At 38.2% G+C, this 23,321-nt stretch overlaps 1 protein-coding gene across 5 annotated transcripts in view; it reads left to right on the forward strand.

Annotated features, from left to right (window-relative positions):
• The first annotated feature begins 307 nt into the window (after positions 1-307).
• Positions 308-23,321, forward strand: part of TBC1D19 (TBC1 domain family member 19) — a 117,923-nt gene continuing 94,909 nt past the window's right edge. The window contains exons 1-4 of one of the 5 annotated variants that reach the window (XR_011969512.1): positions 308-722; positions 17,788-17,860; positions 18,661-18,706; positions 21,585-21,660. Coding sequence is in view for 3 of the 5 variants with exons in the window: in XM_072620418.1 (XP_072476519.1) it covers positions 624-722; positions 17,788-17,860; positions 18,661-18,706; positions 21,585-21,660 (294 nt within the window). In the remaining 2 variants the exon portion in view is untranslated. Of the gene's footprint in view, positions 723-2,478; positions 2,672-17,787; positions 17,861-18,660; positions 18,707-21,584; positions 21,661-23,321 lie in introns of those variants that run through there. The other 4 variants (XR_011969513.1, XM_072620418.1, XM_072620420.1 and 1 more) reach the window with 4 other exon arrangements.

Consider the following 23,321-nt stretch of genomic DNA (forward strand, 5'->3'; position numbering starts at 1 on the left):
CTCTCTCCCTCTCTCCCTCCCTCCCTCTCTTCCTCCCTCCCTTCCTCCCTTCCTTCCTCCCTTCCTTCCTTCCTCCCTCCCTTCCTCCCTCCCTCTCTCCCTCTCTCCCTCCCTCCCTTCCTTCCTCCCTTCCTCCCTCCCTCCCTCCCTTCCTCTCCTTCTCTTCCTCCCTTCCTCCCTCCTTCCCTCCTTCCCTTCTCCCCACCCTCCCTCCCTCCCTTCTCCCCACCCTCCCTCCCTCCCTTCTCCCCACCCTCCCTTCCTCCCTTCCTCCCTCCTTCCCTCCCTCCTTTCCTCCCTTCCTCCCACCTTCCCTCCCTCCCTTCTCCCCACCCTCCCTTCCTTCCTCCCTCCCTCCCTTCCTCTTCTTCTTTCCTTCTCTCCTCTGCCCCAGCTGACAAGGAGGCCCTTCGCACACTGCGGAATCTTGCGTTCCGGACCTCGGGCGCTGAGGGGAGCGCTCACAGGGCCGGACGGGGCGCCCATGCGGTTGCCTGGTAACGCCCGCAGAGTCCCGGTGTAGCGTCCACCAGGGCTGGCGTCCCCGCCAGGACCTCGGCCCCGGGGTCCCGTTTCCCCGCCGCAGCGGCTCGACCTGCAGCCTGGCCGGCAGCGCGGGGAACATGCTGCAGGAGGAGGAGGATCTGTCGCTGACCATCGCCCATATCGTCCAGAAGCTCAAAAGCTCCCGGCTCTATTCGCAGCTGGAGCGCCAGGCCTGGGTGAGTGACGGCCCGGCCCGGCCCGGCCCTGCCCCGCGGCGTCCGCCCTGCTGGGCTTCCGAATCCCGAGGCCGCGCCTTTGTCCCCTTCTGCCGGCTCGCTGGCAGCGTGGGTGGGTCCTGGAGCCTCGGGGGCCTCTTTGTTTATTCATTTGGGGAAGTAGGCGAGCGAAGCGCATTCATTTCATGGAAAGTCCAGCATCGGGGATGGATGGATGGAGGGGAAGGAGGACGGGCGGTTCCCCCCAGGCTCCTAGGCTTTGCTTGTCAGTCCGCTCCCAGTGCCACCTTCCAGCACCCTCCCTTTTTCGTTCTACCCCACTGACTGACGAGATTTTGCATTTTATTAAGAACACGTATAGTTCTTTAATTAAAAAAAGAAAAGACTGATGTGTGCCTTTGAATTTGTACTTTGAGGTTATAGGCAATGAAATTTGTGAACACAAGAAGGCAAGGTCATCCAGTTTTTGCTCAACTCTTTCTAGATAACTCAATTTTAAAGAAAAATCTGTCTGCCCTTCGAATATTTGCAGTTCTGTCCTTTCTTTGAACCTTCAACAAATCCCCAGTTTGGCTGTTGAATGATGGAGCACTAAATTTCCTTTTAAAAGTACTTAGGTTTGCAAGCAGGGAAGATTGCATGTGCTGTATAGACTTAGGTATATTCATTTGTATTAGTAGATATTTATTAAGTAGCTTTAAAAAATATTAAGCTTTGGCCTGCTGTATGCCAGACACTGTCCTAAGATCTGATGATACAATTAAAGGCAAAAAGACTGTCCTCTGCTTAAACGATATGCAAACAACCATGTACAAACGAACTATACACAGAATACATTTGGGAAAGGCTTCCTATAGAAGGTAAGATTTTAGCTGGGACTTGAAAGAAGCCAAGAGAGAGAAAAGTGAGAAGGGAGAAAATCCCTGCTGTTTTGTATGTTTTAGAAACTTCTGTTTTTTATTAATTTTTTAAAAATAAATTTACTTTTAAAAAGAATATGGGATGTCTCTAATAGCAGTGCATCGATTTTTAAAAATTAAAAAACCCCAACAACCAAGGACTGCAGAAAAGAAATGAAAATCCTATGAAGATTGGGTAGAAACGGCTTTTCAAGGGAGGACTGATAATATACCGGGAGAATAATGTTCCCGCTGCGAATAGAGCCAGGAGCCTTTGAGCTTCTGGACAGTATGGGCGATGGTCAGGGACAGAAAGTCAAGGAACATGGGAAACCCTTTATTTGGTGTTTAGTGAAAGAGGTAGATTCAGTGTGGCCCAAAAGTCATAGGGCAGTTTTAAGCTAGTAAAAACTAAAACTTTAAGCCTTTAAGCTACATTAAAGCTTAAAACTGCCCTATGACTTTTGGGAAACCTATGATCCAAATGTATGGTACTTCCAGTCATGCTGTTTTGAGAAGTAGGCACCAGGTAAGTAAATGCTGTACTAGAGAGGCATTCCTGGACTACAGATTTAACTTTTAAATTTTATTTCCATTTTAATGACTGCTTAATCTAAGAGTTGCTGCTTTTCTGTTGCCCTGCATTTCTGGAAAAAACTCTCAGACTGCAAGACAATTGTAAGGCAAAATGGGCACCCTCTTTAGTCTGGTCTGTATGGAGTGCTGAAAGTGCCTCATTTCTGACCTTACCGGTCTAGGTTCCTTTCCTCTCTCGGAACCTTTGTGATGAGAAACTGTGGGCTTGCAGCGGGACTCGGAGGAGGAAGCGCACTCCGAGTCTGCAGTTGCTTGGTAACACGGACGCATCCCTTTGTTAAAAGGGTCTTGGGGAAGTTTGTGCCGAGTTGAGGCTCACATTTCCCTCCCCCCCTTCCCCAGCCCCAGGGTAACATGGTGAGGGAAGAGACCAGTCTGTCTTTTATTATTGTCCACGTTGTCCAGAAGCTCAGAGGCTCCAGGTTGAGCACTCAGCTGGGATTTCAAGCTCCAGTAAGTGCGGGAGGAAGGCTGAACATTGTTGGGACTTTCATTTCCCACTCTGTTGAGAACCCCAGACTTGTAATATTCAATCTGACGTTAGTTCTTTTTTGTTTCTTTTTCATCCCAGATGTAGGATAAAGCATCAGTACCACTTGTGTGTTATTGCTAGCTCATCTCAGGTCTTGGGCTTTGGGTTTATTTGGAAGTGAGGTTCATTTCATGATTTTAAATTTAATGCAAGACTTATTGTGCCCTGTAGCATCATTTCAGTTTTTAATACTAGGGTAAAAAGATAGGAGAATTTAAGCATCAGTCATTTAGAGTTTTAAAAATTCAGTGAAGTTGTTTAATAGATTCTTCAGTGAAACATTTTTAGGACTACCTTGTGTATGTAGTATCATGTATATTATTTATGTATCCACATATGTCCTTGCTTCTTTCCACTTGAATCTTTCTCTGTTTTAAAGGAAAAAATTCTTTTTTCCCTGTTTTTCCAAAGCTAGGATTCCATCAATTATCAGCTGTTCTCCGGGTTTTACAACCTTAGTGTTTTAAAAAAATTGTTTTAAGAAAATATAGCAATGAGAATGAAAACACAACCTTTTCTCTCCCTCATTTTAGCTTTACCTACGTACTTATGGTAGTCTCATTAAAATTATTTAAAAGTATATTTGATTGTAACAAGTTAAGTGGAATAAAAATGTCACCAAGGAAAAATCCTAAGTGTGCGTACTTTGAAATATGAAATAAACTTAAAAATAACACAATCATGGGTTTGGAAAATATCACTTTAGTTCACTTCTACAAGCATTGATATTGTAAATAAATCAGATATACCTGCATGGCCAAATGTGTACTTTTAAAAGACAATTTGTCTTTATTAATCAATCATCATTTATTAAGCGCCTACTGTATGACTGGCTGTGTGTGTGTGTGTGTGTGTGTGTGTGTGTGTGTGTGAGTTCAGTGAAGACAAAGACAAAAGTGAAACAGCCTCTGACTTCAAGGAACATACCTTCTTTCAGGGAGACAAGGTACTTATTTACAAAATAGACATAACATCAATACAAGTTAACTTTGGGAGGTAGGCACTAATAGCAGGAGAAAGGCTTCATGTAGAAGGGGGCATTGGCTTTGAGTCTTGTAGTAAATGAAAAAAATTTAAGACATGAAAGAGGTGAGGAGAGAGTCCATTCTAGGTCTGGAGACAGAAACTGGAGCACCATGTGGGAGGAACTCACAGTGGGAAGGCTGGTTTGGCTGGTTTGATAATATGCACGAAAGAATCAAATGTAATAAGACTGGAAAAATCACTGAACTGGTGAAGACGATGGACTCTTCAGAATCATTTTTTAAGGAATAAAATAAAATAACATAGGATTGCGAAGAAACCAGTTATAATGAAATAAGGCAATTTCTCTTTCCATCCAAGTTGACCCACTGAAATCCACTGACAGACCTCAGGCTAAGAATCCCTGACTTAAAAGGTGAGTGAACAGTCCTCTGAGGTCCAATTCTCAACTTCTATGGCTCCATACTGCTTTTAAAAAAAAGAAATCAAATAGACTGAAACCAAATTGTAAAAGGCTTTAAATACTAAACAGAGAAAATTTGTATTTAACTCTAAACTTAGTGACTTATGGAGTCACTTGGAATATGACTAATGGAGTGACTTTGTTAAATTTCACTGAAGCATTTTTAAGATTACCTCATCTTTTGTATATGCTTTTTATGTATCTCTCTATCATCCTTGTTTCTTTACACCTAAAGAGTCCTCCCTGTGTGGAGGATTCATTGACAGAGGGAGAGAGAATCCTGGGAGCCTAGCTAGCAGGCTATTGTAGTAAAGTGAGAGGTAATAAACTATGTGGCTATGAGAGTCGTGAAAATAACAAAATTTTGCTACTGATTGGTTATGTGCAATGAATGAATTCAAGGAGTTGAGGATGACACCAAGAGTTTGAACCTGGATCTTTGTAAGGATGGTGGTGCCCTTGTCAGGTAGAGGAAAGTTTGGAAGACTTGTGGGTTTAGAGAAAAAGGCAGTGATTTCTGTTGAGTTTGAGACTTGGAAGAGCTGTCCAGTTTTTAATTGGGAGAGACCCTAGGACTCTCTTGTTATATAGATCTAGGAGTTATTAACATAGAGATAGTTAATCCCATGTAAGCTGATGAGAGAGAAAAATAGATACAGGAAAACATAAAGATAAACATATAGACATAGACATAGATAAACCAACTACACCCAGAACAGAGTCGTGGGGTACATCCACAATCATGTGATATGAAAGGTAATGAAGTAGAGAAGACTGAGGAGAAGTTAAACGGTAGAAGGAGCACTAAGGGACAGCAGTGACATAGAAATAGAGAGGGGAGGGAAGAGAGGATGATCAGCCATGACAACATGTGTCTGCAGGTACAAATGCTAAGGAATTGAGAAGGATGTGAACTGAGAATAAAGCCATCATATTTAGTCTTTAAGAGATCTTTGGTGATTTTAGGGGAAGCATTTTCATATAAATTATGAGATCAGAAGCCAGATTGCAAAAGGGTTGAGAAGAGAATGAGAACAGAAGTGGAAGCAACAAGGGTGGAAAACTATTTTTATAAAAGTTTAACTGAAAAAGTCATTTAACCTGTCTTGGCCTCTGTTTCTTTAGATTGAGGAAGCTACATTATATGGTCTCTAGGATGCCTCTTAGCTCTGTCTTTGATCTGTGATCCATATTCACATCCTTAGGATTGCCTTATTCTCCTCCCTCATTTCTCAGATTCAATCAGTTACAAAATCTTTTATTGATTCTGTAAATGCAATATCTTTTGTATCTGTCTCTTCTTCTATTTTCCAAGTCCCTTCATCACTTCTAACAGATCTTTCTGCTATCTTCCCCCTCCTTCTATTCCCTAATCCATCTTTCATTTTTTTCTTTTTAGACAGGACTCTGTGGAGGGAACTTTCTCTATCAATGTAGATTCATACTTACCTTGTCTGCAATTTATAATTTTAGAGTGTTGTCTGGGGTGCTGAGAGATTAAGTGACTTTCTCAGGATCACTCGGTCAGTCTGTGTCAGAGGTAGGACTTGAATCCAGGTCTTTGTGGATTCTAAGCTTCTCTCTATCCATTATGCCATGTGACCTCTATTAACACAATATACTGTATATTATCATTATCTGTGTTCTTGCTTCTCCTATCTTTTATTACTCTACTGGAATAATCTTAGAAAGGGCCTGAAGCACTCAGAGGTTATGTGATTTTTCCAAGAGTCACGCACAGTGTTTGTCTCCAAGACCTCCTCTCTATCAAACTTTGGAGACTGGGTATCTTTCTCCACACATACCAGAGGAAAGTTTTTAATATGATACTATCCCCCTATTTTTAATGTAGCATATGTTCTGGGTGTATTCCCTCAAACTTCTCTAGCACTGGAAGGTTAAGTCTTCACAGGACAGCTGCTATGTGTACCCTAAGAATTCTAGCATGGGATTGATGGACTGGAGGATGTTTTTCTAATGCTGTAGCTCATAAGGCCTCACTTGTATACTTCTCCCTGCCCCCCATGATTTACAGTTGATATCAGTCAGTTTCTAGAAACTTAATTAACTTTTTAAAAACTTATAAAACTTAGCTTTTAGAAAGAAATATTGACTAAAGTGGTTTAGGAAGAATGCCTAGTTCTATACACACACACATACTTTTATATATTTATGTGTGTATATATGTATAAAAGTCTTTTATATATGTGCATACATACATACATACATACATACATACACACACAGATCACCCCAAAGTCTTTGATACTTTCTCTAAAGTACATCCAGAGATCAAGGGAAAGTGAGCTCAAGCTTAGAATGCCCATATGGCAAAGCTCCTAGTTGCTGGCCCTTTTCTCCCTGTCATGGACTGTGCATAAAGTCCCTCTCAAGTATACTTTAGCTTCCTGCCAGACTCTTTTGTAGAGTTGTGATGCTTCTTGGAAGTGTGTCTAGTTTGTCCTTGACTCCTGATGAAGAAATTGCTATCACTGACTCAGGAACCTGTTCTTTGTGGTTTATTTAATCCAAATTTGTCATCTAGACAAGAGTCTTGTAGCTAGTATCTAGTATCCCACAGGACACTTCCCCTTTTTCTTTAATGAGTTCCATGCCTGGTTCAGAGTCTATGAAAATTCCTGCCCTCATCCTGGAGGACTTCAACGTACATAGTGATGCTACCTCAAACACTGACTTCCCACTTCCTCCATTCCTCATTTCCCATGACTCCACTCCAACTCAGCTACAGAGATGTTCATCCTCTTAATTTTGCCCTCACCCTTTTAATTTTAGTGCCTTCCTTCTGTTGATAATTTCATTTTCCCCCCATACATGCCTTATTTTTACATGGTTGTTTTCATATTGTCTCCCCTATTCTATTATAATCTCCTTGAGGGCTGGAACTATGTTTTGGCTTTTTTGATATCTGCAATGCACCTGGCACACATAGTAGGTGCTTAATAAATGCTTATTGACTGATGGCTATTTCAGAAATACTGCTAGGACTCTGATGGAAAAAAAAATCTAAAGTTTCTGGTCCTCCAAAGTTCACAAAACCCTCCTTTTATCAAGGTGAGAGGGAGGTTAAGATTCTTTTCTTCTTCCTCCCATTCAAGTAATTCCTTCTTAGAGTATTGGTTAAAGTATCTTTTACCACTAAGTTGCCAGATGCTTGAATGTGAGCTAGATTACTGGTTTTCTATGAGCCCCACAAGGCATGACTGAAGCTCATCAGCTAATTCAAATCTATTTTATATCACACCTAGTTGAAATGCTATTGACCACTCTCTTTTTCTGGATACCTTCCCCTCCCTGTGTTTTCATAATATTGTTCTCCTGATCCTCATTCTACTTGTATGACTTTTTTCTTTCTCATTCTCCTTTGCAAGATCATCATCAGTATCTTCTTTCCTAGACATAGGTGTGTCCTGAGTCTTCTTTTTTCTCCTCAGACCTCTGAGAGATTTTTATCATCTCCCATGGTTTATCATCTATTTAGATGATTTCCAAATAAACATATCCAGTCCTCTATCTTTCTTCTGAGTTCGATTTTTGTATCTTTAACTGCTTCCTGAACATTTCTACTTGGATGCTCCAAAGCATCTCAAACTCAACATTTCCAAGTCCAAATTTATTACATTTATTTATTATATTTCCTCCTAAATCCTATTGTCCTTCCAGTTTTTCAATTTTGTTCAAGAGTACCATCATCCTTCTTGTCATACACATTTGCAATCTCAGGGTCATTCTTGACTTTTAACCCTCACTCACCCTCAAGTGAGTTAACCCCCGTATGTGATTGTTTGCTAAGTCTTGGCACTTCTAATTTCATGATATTTTATGCATCCATCCACTTCTTTTCACTAATTTGGCCTCTGTACTCATGTCTCATCTAGAGAATTACAAATGCTGTCTGATTGGTTTCCCCATCTCTAACTTTTTCTGTTCCAAATACATTATTTTCTACCGTCTGTCAAAATAATCTTTCTACAACACAGGTCTGCCCATTGTTAGTTTGTCGCTGAAGAAGTTTCTGTGTCTGTCATCTCTAGGATAAAGTTCATGTTTTTCTAATTGCATAAAGATTGTAAAAAGGCCTTGGATATAATTTTTTCCAGGCTGTTTCACATTATTGTCATCTCATGAACTCCTCTGTCCATTCCCAAAGGCCTGCTGGTTGTGGTTGTCCAGGACATTCTGCTTCTTCAGGGCTCAGCACAGGGCCCATCTCCTACACTTGACTTTTCCCGATTGCCCTTGTTACTACTTCCTTCTCCTCCCCACCTCAATTTCTTTGTATTTACTTTGTAAATATTTTGTATTTTCCCTTTGTGTGACATTGTATATCTGCCTCAATGAAATGTGAATTTGTTCTAGATAGAGACTGTTTCTTTTTGACTTCCAGACTCTTGAAGTCAATGAGTAGGTGCTAAATAATTTGTCACTTAATATTCTTGTCAGTGATAATCTAGGGATGTTAGACAACCCCATGTAAATAAAGGCATAGAGTTGGGAATGGGGAACCCAATAGACTGTAATGGATAAGAAACACAAACTGACTGGAAAGTAGTGTTTGACTAGAAGGCTTGAGAAATGTTTTTGTAATCAGTCTTGTTTAGGATTTTAGATGCCAAATTTAGGACTTCGTATTTTAATATAAAGACAATGGGAAGCCAGTGAGACTTCTGGAAAGGGTAGTGAAGTGATTGGAATCGAGATTTAATATGGAGGACTGATGGAAGAGGGAAGAAAGCTTTGATTCAAGGACAGAAGCCTCGAGTGCTTTTCACTGACCATTTTAAACTTCTCAAAACTTATCATGAACTTAAAACCCATCACCAAAGACGACTAAATAAATGTACAAAATAAAGTCTAGGATATTTATATAAAAACTTATAAGTTAAGTGTAGAATCAAACAAATTAAAAGAAATTCTAGAAAATTTGTTTTCCCTTCCAAGTCCATGAGAAAGATCTGCTACTAATGGGGCACTAATGATGAACCCCCTAAAATCTCCTGAACTTTCTCACAAATTTCAGCAACCAAGTCCTTGGTGTTTCTCTGAAGCATCCTGCCCATTCCAGTATAATTCTTTTAACTGCCCTTTCCTTGTGGCCTTCATTATCTGCAACTGGCCCACCCAGGTTACTTGCTACTCCTTAATCCCATTAAGATCTTCCCACAGTCTTTCTTGTAAAACAATATCAATCTTACCCCCATTAAATTGTGCAGATTCTTAGAATCTGGCCCACCTAACCAGTGTTATAATAAACTCACTACTTGGACCAAAAGAAGGCTTGAGTGGCCCTTTGCATTTCAAGGTTCCTGGAACCTCTAGACCACATCACTACTTTTTGTTTGTTTTTTAAAATGGCCTTTTTTAAAATGTGGAGTTGTAGTTAATATGTATGCTGTTCTGGTTCTATAAATTTCACTTGGAATCTCTTGGCATTGATCTTTTCATGTCTTTGTAGTCATATTTCTTATTTTAGGTATCATTATTCCACGACATTAATATACCACAGTTTATTCAGCCATTCTCCAATTGTGGGACATTTAGTTTATTTACAATATTTGGTTATTACAGATATATCTGGCAAGTGAATTTTTTGCACATTTATGTGTATTTCTGTATTTTAGGTTCTTTTTTACTTTTTAGAAGATATTTTCAGGAAACCATTCATTTCCTAGGTAGCATAGCACAGTGGATTAAGTTAGCAGATCACTCGGTCTCTCTCTGAATCCTAGTTCTGATTCTGTCTCTAAAACTTAATAGCCTAAACTATAGGCAAGTCACTTAACTTCTCCCAGCTCCAGGCACCTCTTGAAGACTTGTTAAGTTAGAAATTATAATTTCTTGATACAGATTCTTGTTTAAAAGTTTTTATGATTCACACTCTATATTATTGTTTTTTGAAACATTTGTGCCAATCTATAATACCTTTAACAATGTATTAGTGTGCCTGTTTCTTCATGGCCTTAACAATGTTTACATTTCTACTTTTTGGCTTACTTTTGATAAATTTATGTTTTTAAAAGACATTCACTGAAGATGCATGCAACCAGCCCTAACTTATCTTTCCAGACAGCTCTCACATCCTTCCCCTTTATGTACTCTACATACTAGCCAACCTATACCACTTAATGTTTCTCAGGAAATTAATGCAAAAGCATAGTACACATCCTGTAAGAATGGTGTTAAGGGCTCTCAGTAAAGTTCAAAATGCGCTGATGGTGGCTAAGAAAGCCAAAGACATAAAAAAGTGCTTTTGTTTGCTTATGTTTTTGCAATTTTAGGGAAAAGTGGAGAATAAAAAAAGGGAGATAGTATTACAGTCCAAAGTGGATAGGACCTATTGGAGAGAGGGCCAAACAACTCAGTGAATTATTATTTGGCTGATTTTTATTCCCTTCTGCCTGGAAGAATGATCTTTGCCTTTGACAGGACAGAATAAAAATGACCAATAGGAAGCTAAATCAAAGACAGAAATTATAAGTGAGCACCAGGTCCCTTGATGAGCTTATCACCAGGCCCAGATGAACCATATCCTAGAACATGGAGAGAACTGGCAGATGTTATTACTGAGCCATGGTCAGTGAGCTTTGAAAGACTGTGGACAACAGGTGAGGTGACGTAAAACTGGAGAGTTGGCCCAGATTTTTAAGATAAAGGAGGAGAGTGTGGTATGAAACTATATATTATAAATCAAGTGAACTTGATTGTGATTCCCAGTAGTGAATGTCTAGAACAGGAAGTGGTGATCACTGAGCCAGAAGGAGTCATGCAAAACTCATTTCACTTCCTCTTTCAGCCTGGTAAATCAATATAGAATGTTAGATACAGTTTGCTGGATCTTAGCAAAGAATCTGACATTTCCTCCCTTCTTAATGTTCTGAAGAAGACGATGGAATAATCACATTGAGGGCGTTTCCAGTAGAGTGCCTGGACAATTTTTGTGTGACTATTATTCTATTTCATATTAACATTAGTGACTTTAATAAAGGCAAAGACAGCATGGTTACCTTATTTGTAGATGCATAAAGCTAACACAGTTGACAGAATCAGGGTCCAAAAAGATCTTAATGGATTGAAACATCATCTTCTTTAGTGCAGGGAATTCCTTTTGTTACCTTTGGAGCCTCACTGATGAATCCAGGAGCTCCTGACATCTGAATCACAAGGCTGTCACTAAGACCAGGAATGTCCACCTCTGTTCAGCAAAGACACAAAGCACATGTGTTTTAAAAAGCCAGAAACTCCTCTAGGCCAGTACGTATGCTCTCTCTACCATGTGTAAGCAGGAGCCATTTCTGCTAGATTGATAGAGAACATCTGAACTCTGCAGGGGAAATTTGAGAGAGAGCGTTACAGCTCACAACCTGAGAGTGAGAGAGGAAACTTTTAAAATTGATGTGTTATTCTTGTCTAGCCTCAATGAACTGGGGTACAGTTGCTACATTTGTCCACATCCCCGATTCCAGGAAGTTCTCTGGGCTCCTAGGCAGAATTAAGCATTGTTCTTTCAAGTGCCTTCCACAGTGGTTTGCAGAAAAGAATCAGAATCACAAGAATTTCCATGTGGCATAAATTTCAATTAGCTTCTCAAATACAAAGTTAGAAGAAAAAAAATAACCTTCAGTCACTTCCTTAAGTACAGTTACTAGATGATCTTAAAATCCCAGAGATCTATCTTGGTTTGAACTCTCTCATTTTTGGAGGTCCTTAAGGCATTCTTTTAACTGACTGGCTGTGTTCATAAACAGTTATACATAACTGAGAACTGCTTGTTCAACTACATGACCATATCCAAAAAGCCATTCAAAAACAAACAGTTATCTCACCATTTACTCTCAGATATGACTTCCTTAAAATTGAAAGGGATTTTTTTCAGTAGGTCTTTCCCTAAGTCAGAGATGAGGAATCTGTGAGCCTCGAGGCCACCCACATGTGTACTTCTAGGTCTGTAGGTGTGGCCCTTTCACTGAGTCCAAGCTTTACAAAACAAATCCTTTTATTAAGGGGGCTTGTTCTGTGAAGTCTGCATTCAAAGCAATGCTGACTATTGCAATATAATCCTTCAAAAGCAGAGCAGATCTTCTTAATCTATTTGTTCTTTTCTAGTGTAGGGAAAATCATTTTCATTTCCCCAAAATTCAATCTCTCCTCACTGCTTTGAAGGAAATATGCTAGTAGAATTTGGAAGAGGCTTCAATTACCAGTCTAGATGGCCACAAGCAAGTTTGCTCTCTAATTTTGCAGAGTTGAGTGGAACCTTTTGGTAAACAACCCTATTTATGGAGGCATCAGCAGAAGCACTTCTAGAAACATGGAGGCCATTCTGGGCTAACCTTCCTCTGCACTGCCTACTTCAACAAGATCATTCCGTTCCATTTCTGTACAACTGTACCAGCTGTCCTGTGTTGGGCCTGCTTCATCACAGTCTCCTCATAGTTTGTGTTCAATACTGGAGTGAAATGAGATCCTTGAAGATTTAGCAACTACCAAAAGGAGACTTATCCAGCCGTAGCACGAGGGTATTCAACAAGTGTACGCTCAGAGGGTATCCTGAGTTGGTTCAACTAAGCAAAACTACCTTGTCTGGATTGTCTGTAATGGTCTGTCAGCCAAACATCAGAGAATTCTTAGAGCTTTTCATGGCTGTTTTGTACTGAGGCAACCAGAAAGTGATGTTAGCAGCTTAAGCCTTTAGTTCCCTGAGCCAATCAAGTCTCAAGAATAGTTTCAGTACCTTTTAAGAAGAAAACCCGACATGCACAGGGGCAAGGCTTAGGTAATTTCTTACCTCACAAAATCATAGGTGACTTTGGAGAGAACAGTTTCTTTTTTAAAAATAAATTTTAATTTGTGTATTTTGTTTTTATATCCCTTGTATATTCCACTGTATTTCTTCTCCCACCCCTCCCAGAGAACCATTCATTATAATAAGGAATTTTAAAAAAGAAAGGTAGCAAAACAGACCCCATATAGTGAGTGTCTTTTGTCCCTAGGAGCTCTGATTCTCCTTTTGAGGAAGGAAATCCCTGACGATCATATCTGGTATAAGGTCTCTGTCTCTCTTTATAGCATATCTCTTCTCCCATGGGAGCATTCAGCACTGCTATCCCGTTTCACTGCTGAAACAAGAAGTATCTCTTTCCTCTGCTTCAGTGCCTATCTTTACTTCCTCTCTCATTCTCTTCTTTAGTGCTTCTTAAACTATGGGTCACAACAGTATATGAGGGTGTGAAAAATTTGGCAACAGTGAACTTGCAGTGACAAAAAATTAGAAATCAAACATGTAATGTATCTGAGGGGTTTCTGGCAACACTTGCCATGTGGCATCTTGCAACTTGTATTAGTTCTTGCAGCCTTGGTTCTGAGCACAACGAATGTGCACTTTGCACTTTGCATGCCCTCAGCCCACACAGCACCAAAAAGAAGTCCTGCTCTATGCTATCTTCTTCCTGAAAGACTGTAATATTTTACCTTCATTGTTAGCGTTTGCCTTATTTAGGGTACATCACATGTTCTCTTTCTTCTTCCTTCCCCCCCCCCCCCCTTTTATATGTGCTCTCATTTTGTAATTTGGTCCCACAGAAAACCTGGATTCACCTTTAGATGGAGTGTTGTGAGGTTTACGATTTCATGGTTCATGGTGTTTCAAGCCTGTTTCTCTAAGAATAGTTTTCTATTCTTATATTTAAGTTCTGTTTTCATGTCTCTTCCTGTACATTTAGAAAGAAAACTCCTAACGATCTCTCTATTGTTACTTTATTTTTGTTGTTTTTGGTTGCTATATTTGTTTTCCCTTCTTATATTTATTTTCTGGGATATTTAAGAAGCAAATAATTTCTTTAGGTCAGGTTTTCTTTCTAGGAATGTTTTGGTTGTCTATCTTTTTTTCATTTATAGCTAGACTTGGATTTGCAGAATAGATCACTTTGGGCTGCCTTTTGAGCTCCTTTGCTCTTTGGAACATATTTCATTCCCTCTTGGGGTACAGAGTGGTCTTGTGTTTTTCAATTTTGTTTTCCTTTTCATATGAAGAGTTTTCTCCTGACCACTAGCAAATTTTTTGTTTTGTCAGTGAAATTGTTAGATTGAAAATGAGTTTTTATTTTTGTTTATGTTTTTCGATGATCTGTGGATTCTTTCCACTGGTACTTTGTCTTCTGGGTTCAAATGTTCTGGTTAGTGTTTTTGTATTTCTTCTGGCAACTTCAGGTTTTTTGACTTGTCATGTTCTTCTGGGAGCCCTATAATCCTTAAGTTGTCTGTATGTATCCTGTCTTCAAGATCAGTAAATATCCTTTGCTTGTATGGAAATTACACATGCTTTTATTGTTATTCGAGTTAGGTTTTCCAAGAGTGTTCTTTACTTCCATGTATTTATGTTACAAATTAATTATCATTTGCTTTGTTTCTTTAGTGGGATTTGTTAGAATAGATTTAAGTTTTTCTATTTGGCTGATTATTTTTGCTGTGCAGGGCATAGATTCTTCCTTCCAATTTTGCATTTAAATTTTAAGGCATCTGGGAACATCCTCCTGTAGTTCCTTGCTCTCTTGGGAATCCACAATGCTCCTCTGCCTCTTTTGGTATTGATTACTTTCCTTTGTCTTCTACTATTTTTTCATAAACTCTTTTACCTGATTTGGAGGCCATTTTCCCTAACTTTAATCTCTTCCCTTTTACCTTATCTGTTTGTGTTCAAGGTCTTCGCTTGAGTTTTCTACCTCCTGAGATATTTGGTAATTTCAATTTTTTTCCTTTACTTTCCCCTATTGCTCTCTTATTTACTCCCTTTTGATGGCAGTTTCCTAGAAGGCTGCATCTTAAAGCTCTCTCAGCCTCATCCTGTACTGAGCAGCATGGTCTATCAGTTTTAGTTTCCACCCAAGTGACTTCTGAGGGGTAACTGAACTAACCCAGATGGATACTGGGCTCTTTTCCTCAGGCTTAGTGAGTGCAGTGTCACACATGGGCCTGTTTTTCTCTCTATTTTTCTGTTCTCTGCCTCGGCTCTATTGCACCTGAGCAAATTCTTCCATTTGAAGATCTGCACACTGGAGAAGGGAGGTGATTGGGGTGTAGAATCCTGTAAGCCTGGGGGTGGCTTTTGTAGCCCTGCTTCTGGGAACGTGGCAGGCAGTGGCACAGGGGTTACTGAGTGAATGTATTTGGGGTTAAGGATTTTTCTCTGTTATTAGGTCATCATGTTTTTACCTTATTTGATTTCTTAATGCCTTGTACCATGGAAACAGTTTAAATTGCTTTCTCTCTTGGACTTAATTCCTGTTCTGAAAATGTTTGAGAGGTCATGAGACTTGAAGGAAATGTCTAATTCTCCATCTTGATCATATAGCAATCCTTGCTTAATGGATGAATCTGATGGCCTTTTCCAATCCTTTTCCTTTTTGATCTTTGCAACATTTGACACTGTTGACCACACTCTCCTCCTGGACACTGTCTTTTCTGGATTTTAATTACCTTCCCATTGTCTTTTGGCTCGTCTTCTACCTGTGTGACTCCTTCTTTTTCAGTTCACCTTCCGTACCACACCTGTGGATGAACTGTGGGTGTTCTTTTTCAAAGCTTTGTACTGGACATTCTTCTCTTTTGATTCTACACTCTCCCTTGGTGAACTCATTAGAACCCATGGATTTAATGATCGTCTAGATTACTCATAAATTTACATATCCAGTACTACTTTCTTTCCTTAGCTTTAGTACCTTACATCCAATCAACCATTGGATGTTCCTTTTTTTTTTTTTGAAGGGGAAATGGAAGGCAATTGGGTTTAAGTGACTTGCCCTAGGTAAGCTCCTAAGTGTCAAGTGTCTGAGGTCAAATTTGAATTCAGGTCCTCCTGACTCCAGGGCAGGTACTCCATTCACTGTGACACCTTAGCTGCCCCACCATTGAATATTCCAAACTGGATATCCTGTAGGTATCTCAAACTTAATGAGTCTAAAATGAAATTAATTTTTCTTCCCCTCCTTCCCCCTCTCAATCCACACCTTTTTGAATCATCTTTGTTTATGTTGAGAGTACCACTGTTCTTCCAGCCACCCAGATTCATAGCCCAGTATTAACTTTGATTCTTCACTCTCATCCCACATAACCAATCAGTTGCTAGGTCTTGTTAATGATTTTTAACCCTTCCCCTCCTCCCCCACAACATTTCTTGCATCTGTTTCCTTTTCTTTGTTCTCAGAGTCATTGCCTTTATTTAATCCCTTATTACCTTTCATGTGGACATAATGAAGTAGTTTTCTAATTGGTTTTCTTTCCTCAAGTCTTCCCTTCTCCAGTCAAAGCACCATGCAGCTATGAGAATGATATTCTTGAAGGGGAGTCTAACCATGGCACTTCCCTGCTCATTCAATTCTGATTTTTCTCCCCCTATTACCATTAGGTTCAAACGTGCACCTTCACAACCTGACCTCCATCTATCATTTCAACTTTATTACGCATTATTCCATTTCTTACACTCTTGTGATTCAGCCAAACAGACTTTTTTCCTGATCCTCATAAATAATTTCTTCTATTTCTGTGACTTTTTACTGGCCTCTCCTCTCCTCCTGCCCATTTTCCTGGAATGCATCTCCTCATCTCTGCCTTTTACAGAGTCTCTAGTTTCCTTCAGTAGTCATCTTCTGATGACTACCTTCTACAGGAAGTTTTTTCTGATACATTCCAGTTACTAATTGTCCTTGTCTTTATTTTGCATATGGTATGTTTATTCTTACATACATATTGTCTCCCATGACAGAATATAAGATTCTTGAGGGCAGGGATTATTTAATGGTTTTTTTATTCCCCATATCCCCACTACCTAACAACACAGTATTTGGCATTTATTATGCATGTAGCTTACTAAAATCATACAGGTAGTATGTGGTGGGGATAGGATTCAAGCCCAGCTTATCTGATTCTGAATATTAAACTTTTTTTTCTCTATGATACTTTCTTTTGTTTTCAGAGAAAATTTAGAACAAAAAGTATAATTTGAATGGAAAGCATGATGAAGATAAGGAAGATAATCTGTACTAGGAACAAGTGAACCCATGTTTATTTGGTGCAAATTTAAGGAAAGTTAAGAAAATACATAAAAAATATACATATCATCCAGTACTCTTATAAAAACTTCTCCAGAGGATTAGCCACTGAACAAAAGTATGTCTAGGCACATCATAGAGATGTATGGAAGAATTTGAAATGGGAATGAGAGATCCCTTTGAGTTTGATGTATTCAATAAATTTACATAGACCAGGAAGGGGAAATTGTATTAAGATCTCTTGCTTTCCTATTGGGGCTTCTATGTAAAAAAGGTAAATATACATAAACTCTAAGTCTTTGCATTTTGAGTGGATTACAAACTATTTTCCATGAGCCTGCTATTTCAGGAAGAAGTGATAAAGTCCTTTGTCAGACTTTCCCAAAGTTAAATGTTTATGATGCTATGACAGGGAAAAAGTATTTCTTTGAAGTGTAGATACATTTATTATATCTACTTTGTTTTGAACAGTGGTCAATATCAACTAAAAGGTTTAATTTTAACAAATTTATTTTTTTAAACATAACAGGCTAGTCTTCAGAAACCTGAGATTAAACTTGACTCACTCAAAGAAGATATTAAGGAGTTCTTTAAAATAACAGGTTTGTAAATTTTAATTTTTTTTACATAAAATACTTCACACACACACACCCCACCCCCCACCCCCAACCAATTACTTCTGTTACAGTCTCTTTGTGGAAAAAATGAGTAATAAATCCAAAAAGTGAATGAGTTTCTAATTGAAGAGAGAATTTTTGAAGACTTAGTAAGTGCTGAGTAAATGACTAATTAAATTAATGAATATTAAATGACTATCCCAGATGAAAAATATATTAAGTATAATGAGTTATCTAATAAGTTTAACAAACATGATTAATTTTTCTCCTTTGTATTTCCTCTTTCTTCATACCCCCTACCAAAAAAGGGAAGGAGATAAAATTGCAAATTAAAAAGTGTGGGTGTGTGTGTGTGTGTGTGTGTGTGTGTGTGTGTGTGTGTGTGTAGGGAGGATGGTATAGGGAAGGACTTTAAAAACTCCCCTCGTCCAAACCAATCTTATATCTGAGGCCCAAAAAGTTTGTGATTTGATGGAGTATTAAATCCCTTTATTACTATTCCATTTTTATTTTTACTACCTTACAAGGCAACCAGAGATAGTGTGTATCCTGACAAATGGAAAGAGGGATTTCTAGCCCCCAAAAGTAGAGCATAATGCTATTTTATCAAGGAGAATTACTTCAGTGATAGCCCTGGCACCTGTGTTAGCCATTGGGGCTTGGTGGATGTGTAGGAGAATTTGAGGGAATGAAAATCAATGTAACATAGTTTCATATTGTATAATTAATAGTGGAATATAATTTTTCATTGAAACCTATATAGTGAAAACATTTTACTTTTACAGGTTGGGAGAAGAAACTTCAGAATGCTGTTTATAGTGAACTGACTGTGTGAGTTTTTCCTCCTATTTTCGATTTCTCTGTCCTGCTGCACGCATTCTCATTTCCTGTCCTTAACTACCACATAAGGATGCTGTGAAGACGAATGAGATAATCTACATGAAAGCACTTGGAGGGCTTAGAGGAGGTGTTGTGTACATCTTCTTGGTACAATTAATTAATGTTTTATTTAAAATATTAGTGGTGATATAGTATTACCCCAGACCTCACTGTGGAAATTCACTAATGAACTTGGTATAAGTATTTTTTCTTTTTATTGTTATAGACTAAGGATTTATATTTATATATCATTTATTGTATACAGTGGAAGAATGAGATAACTCACAAAAGTGAACTTGACAAATAATATATGCAGAAAAATTTTTTAAAAATTAATCATTTTGAATGAAAATTTCTTGTATCTACTTATAGCTAATGAACAGTATAATATTGATTATATCCCCTTAATTCCCACTCTGATGCTTTTACCACTATCCCAGGTATATATGTCTTTTGTGGAATAGGAGATAACCAGGCCTATTAAAATTGTGTATAAAGAGTAAACAGACTCTTAAGTGATAGTGTGAAAACATATTCTGCATATACATATTTTGTGAGTTTTCTTTGACTCCTCTGTTTTGGCTGCTCTTAGACTTTTGGGGTTTTGGTTTTTTTTTTTTGCTTACTGTGGTTCCTAGCTTTCTTCTGATTAGTTGAGGTTGCCTTTTAGTAGTTCTTCTGTAGACTTCTAGGGACAGTGAGATCAAGAATTGCACAGAATGAGAAGGCCTGGATGAGTTGAGTGCTTCACTTTTTGTGAGTGTATCCATAATTGGTACAATCGCAGACCTATTGAGATACTGAAGTAAGCAAATCGAGTAAGACTCAAAAAGATTTGATTTTATCACCAACAGAATCCTTTCTCTTATGCACTTAATAATGTGTAATGAATATTTCTTACTATAATATAAAATGTTTGTAATCATTATGGGCTTTCTTATCTGCTAATATTACCATTATAATGGTATTTTGTAGCATAGAGCCCAGGACCTGGAGTCGGGAAGACCTGAGTTCAAATCAGGCCTCAGACACTAACAAGTCACACTCTGTTCGTGTTAATCCACTGTAAAAGGAAACAGTAGACTGCTCCCGTGTCTTTGCCAAGAAAACTCCATAGAAAGTATATTCCACAGGGTCACGAAGAGTCATACACAACTGGACAACAACAACAGTTATGAGTAGGGCTGCTCCGTATTCTCTTCTTTCCTGTGGTGTACTGTTGAAGGAAAGCTGGAAATCTAAAACTTAGGGGAAAAGGTAGAAATATAGTATTAAAGCATTTCAAATGTAATCAGATTTTCTACTCGGACAAAATTGTCATTATTAGTTCATACCTCTTGCTTTGAAAAGCAAATTTGACATTGAGTTCCAGATATAATAGTTTGTGGCTGATCATACTTGTAATACTTTGTGGCTTCTTTCCATATTTTCTTGTTTTCAAGAATCAACCCTTAGACTTTTCTCATTGGTATAAAACAAGAGTCCTCATAGCCTCTGACCTTATCTAATTTAAAAATCTGTCTTAATTTTCAGTAAACTGTAAGTTATCCCCTCTTCCACATCTGCATTTTGGATAAAGTTTTTGATAATTACATTATTACTTAAGACACTAATAGATATTCACAAGATTTTGAATCTGAAAAGAGGTGATTTAATTTTAAAATAGTTGAGGTAAATGATTTTCACTATGCTCTTCAAATTATGTGGTTTTATAAATTATACATATTGTACAAAGCACACTTCTTTTAGCATGATTTTTACGGATAAGACATTGCCTAAAACACTCATACAACTGTCTGTATTTCTTCTTCTGGCCAATTGCTTCATTAGGTTTGTGAACTGAAACATTTTTGGAGGGGGAAGAATGTTACAGGTTTTTAAAAATTGTTTTACTTGAGCAAGTGAAGCAGTTCAGATAGAACACTCTACAAGGTATAATTCATTTTAGGTTTAAGATACCAGATAGTTTCTGGTTGATGGGACTTGCCTTTTGAAATATCTTCCATTGACCCCAACTCTTAGGACAACTCTTAGGGAGTTACTTTTAAACTTTGTCCCAGCATGGAGGGCCTACCTTGTTTCTTCTGAAACTAGTCTTATGGAACACCGTCGTTTCTCTATTAGGTTACTAAATAAATCTACTTGATTGTAGGTACATGTAATTGAAGATAATTTCAACGTGAAGTATGTATGACTATGAAAAAAGGTGCAATCTTAAAAGTAAAACATGTTACAAATTTGCTTATCTGATAGATTATACACACACACACATATTCCTTGGAAAAACAAATTTGATTTAGATCATTGAGAAAAGGCTAACATAGATAGAGCTTTTTAAATATTTAAAATATAGCTAGTAAATCAATACTGTCAAGTTAGAAAAGCCATGTAGTGTATTCTGTAGTATACACAGTATGGGACTTGAAGTAAGGAAGAGCTGGGATCAAATCCCTTTGACACTTATTAACCAGGTAACTATGGATAAATTGTTTAATCTCTCTGAATCTCAATTTCCTTATCTGTAAAATGGGAATAATAATACTTGTAGTACATACCTTGCAGGATTTTTGTGAGACTTAAAGGACCCTCTATATGTAAAGTCCTTTGCAAACTCTAACATGCTATGTACATTTCAGTTATCATCATTGAGATAAGAAATAAAAATTTATTAACCTGTTGCATCTTGGCCTTAGGAGTGTTGATAACCATCCTATTTCATTGACAGTGTGTACTGTAGAAATAAGAATACTTCAACTAAAAATATCCACAGAACCTGCAAATTGTCATGGGTAATAGAAACCTTTAATTTCCTTTTATGTATTTTTTCCAGGTTTCCTTTACCTAAGCATCCTGCAGCACCTCCTGAGCATCTAAAAGAACCTTTGGTATATATGAGAAAAGCACAGGTTGGTTATTATTCATTTATATATATATACATACATATATGTGTGTGTGTGTGTATGCGTGTGTGTGTGTATTTTTCCCACCACACTAGGTGAAAAACCTTTACTGACCTTATAAGCATATACTATTTATTAATTATATTAAACCTTGACAAAAGCAGCCATAAGCAGCTATTGAGGTATAAGCACCATAGCAAAAGAAATATTTTGTATCTGTTTCTCTATTCTTATCAAAACATCAGAGTCAATAACTATAGCACCGCTGGAGAAAACAGGGAGAAAAAATTCCTAAACCATATTGTCCAGAAAATGGAGAGAGAGGTGGAGGGGGAGGGGAAGAAGGAAAGGAAGGGAAGGGAGAGAGGGAGGGAAGGGAAGAGACAAAGAGAAGGGGGAGGGAAAGAAGGAGGATGACCCAGGACAGTGTTGAAGCACTATTCTGAATGAAGTTCTTTGGAATCTTGCTGTAGCCCACCTTGCTAGGGTTATTGTATATTACTGTCCTTCACACCTTCTGCTTTCCAATCAAGCTGGCCTATTTGCTGATCCTTGTACAAAACATTATGTCTCCTGCTCCTGTATCATTGTACAGGCTTTTCCCCCATGCCTGGAATCTGCTGCCTTTACCTCCCCCTCTTAGAACCCTGAGATGCCTTCAAAGTTCACCTCAGTTGCCAACCCCTACAGGAGACCTTTCTTGATTCCCCTACTTGCTAGTCCCCTCCTCCAAAGTTTTTTTATGTTTACTTTGTTTGTGTTCTTTTTGCTTATCTGTGTTACTATTGTTTCCTTCAATAGAAAGTAAGGGCCTTGATGTCAGGAATTAGTTTTGTTTTTTACTTTGTATCTACAGCAGTCAGCATAATGCCAGGTATCTAGTAGATGCTTAATAAATGCTTATGGACTGATTCATTGACTGTCAAGAATACTAAAGGAAGGCACTAAGTATGTTGGAGGGCTATATTTAGAGAATTTTTGAGAGGGCATGGATGAGAGTCATAGAGGGTGGGCATTCATGGCAGGTAGGTGGTACATTGCAGAATACACTGGACTTGGAGTCAGGAAGACCTGAGTTCAAATGGTGCCTCAGGCATTAGCGAGGGGACCCTAGGTATGCCACTTAATTTCTGTCTACCTCAATTTCCTCATCTGTAAAATGGGTATTATAATAGCACTTGCCTCCTAAGGTCCTTATAAGGATAAAATTAAATATTATTTGTAAAGCACTTTGCAAACCTTAAAGCACTATGAAAATGCTTACTATCATTTACATTATCATTGGAAGGAACACCCACACTGATGAGTTTGCAGTCCCTTGAAGTATCAAAATATTATTGTATTTTTTATTTGTCTTCATTAACATTTATATTTTAACAGATTCCTAGAAAAAGTCAAACCAACATGGTTCTATTATATTAAAATTTTCTCCTTTGACTTTTAGGGTATGTAGAATTTCTATCAGAAGTGCAATAGATCTTTTTGAGCCAAGACATCAGAAAGATAATGAGGTGAAGACAGAATTAATTACCCATTGACAGCTGAAGTTTTACTTACGTAGTTCTTTGGTTGTTTCTGGACACAAGGATTGCAAAAGTGTTTATGTTCATAAAATCATCAAATGTTATAGTTAGAAGGACCCTAAAAATTCATCTGGTTCATTCATT

The sequence above is a fragment of the Notamacropus eugenii genome, chromosome 6 (assembly GCF_028372415.1).
Source record: "Notamacropus eugenii isolate mMacEug1 chromosome 6, mMacEug1.pri_v2, whole genome shotgun sequence".
In the NCBI taxonomy this organism is placed as follows: domain Eukaryota; kingdom Metazoa; phylum Chordata; class Mammalia; order Diprotodontia; family Macropodidae; genus Notamacropus; species Notamacropus eugenii.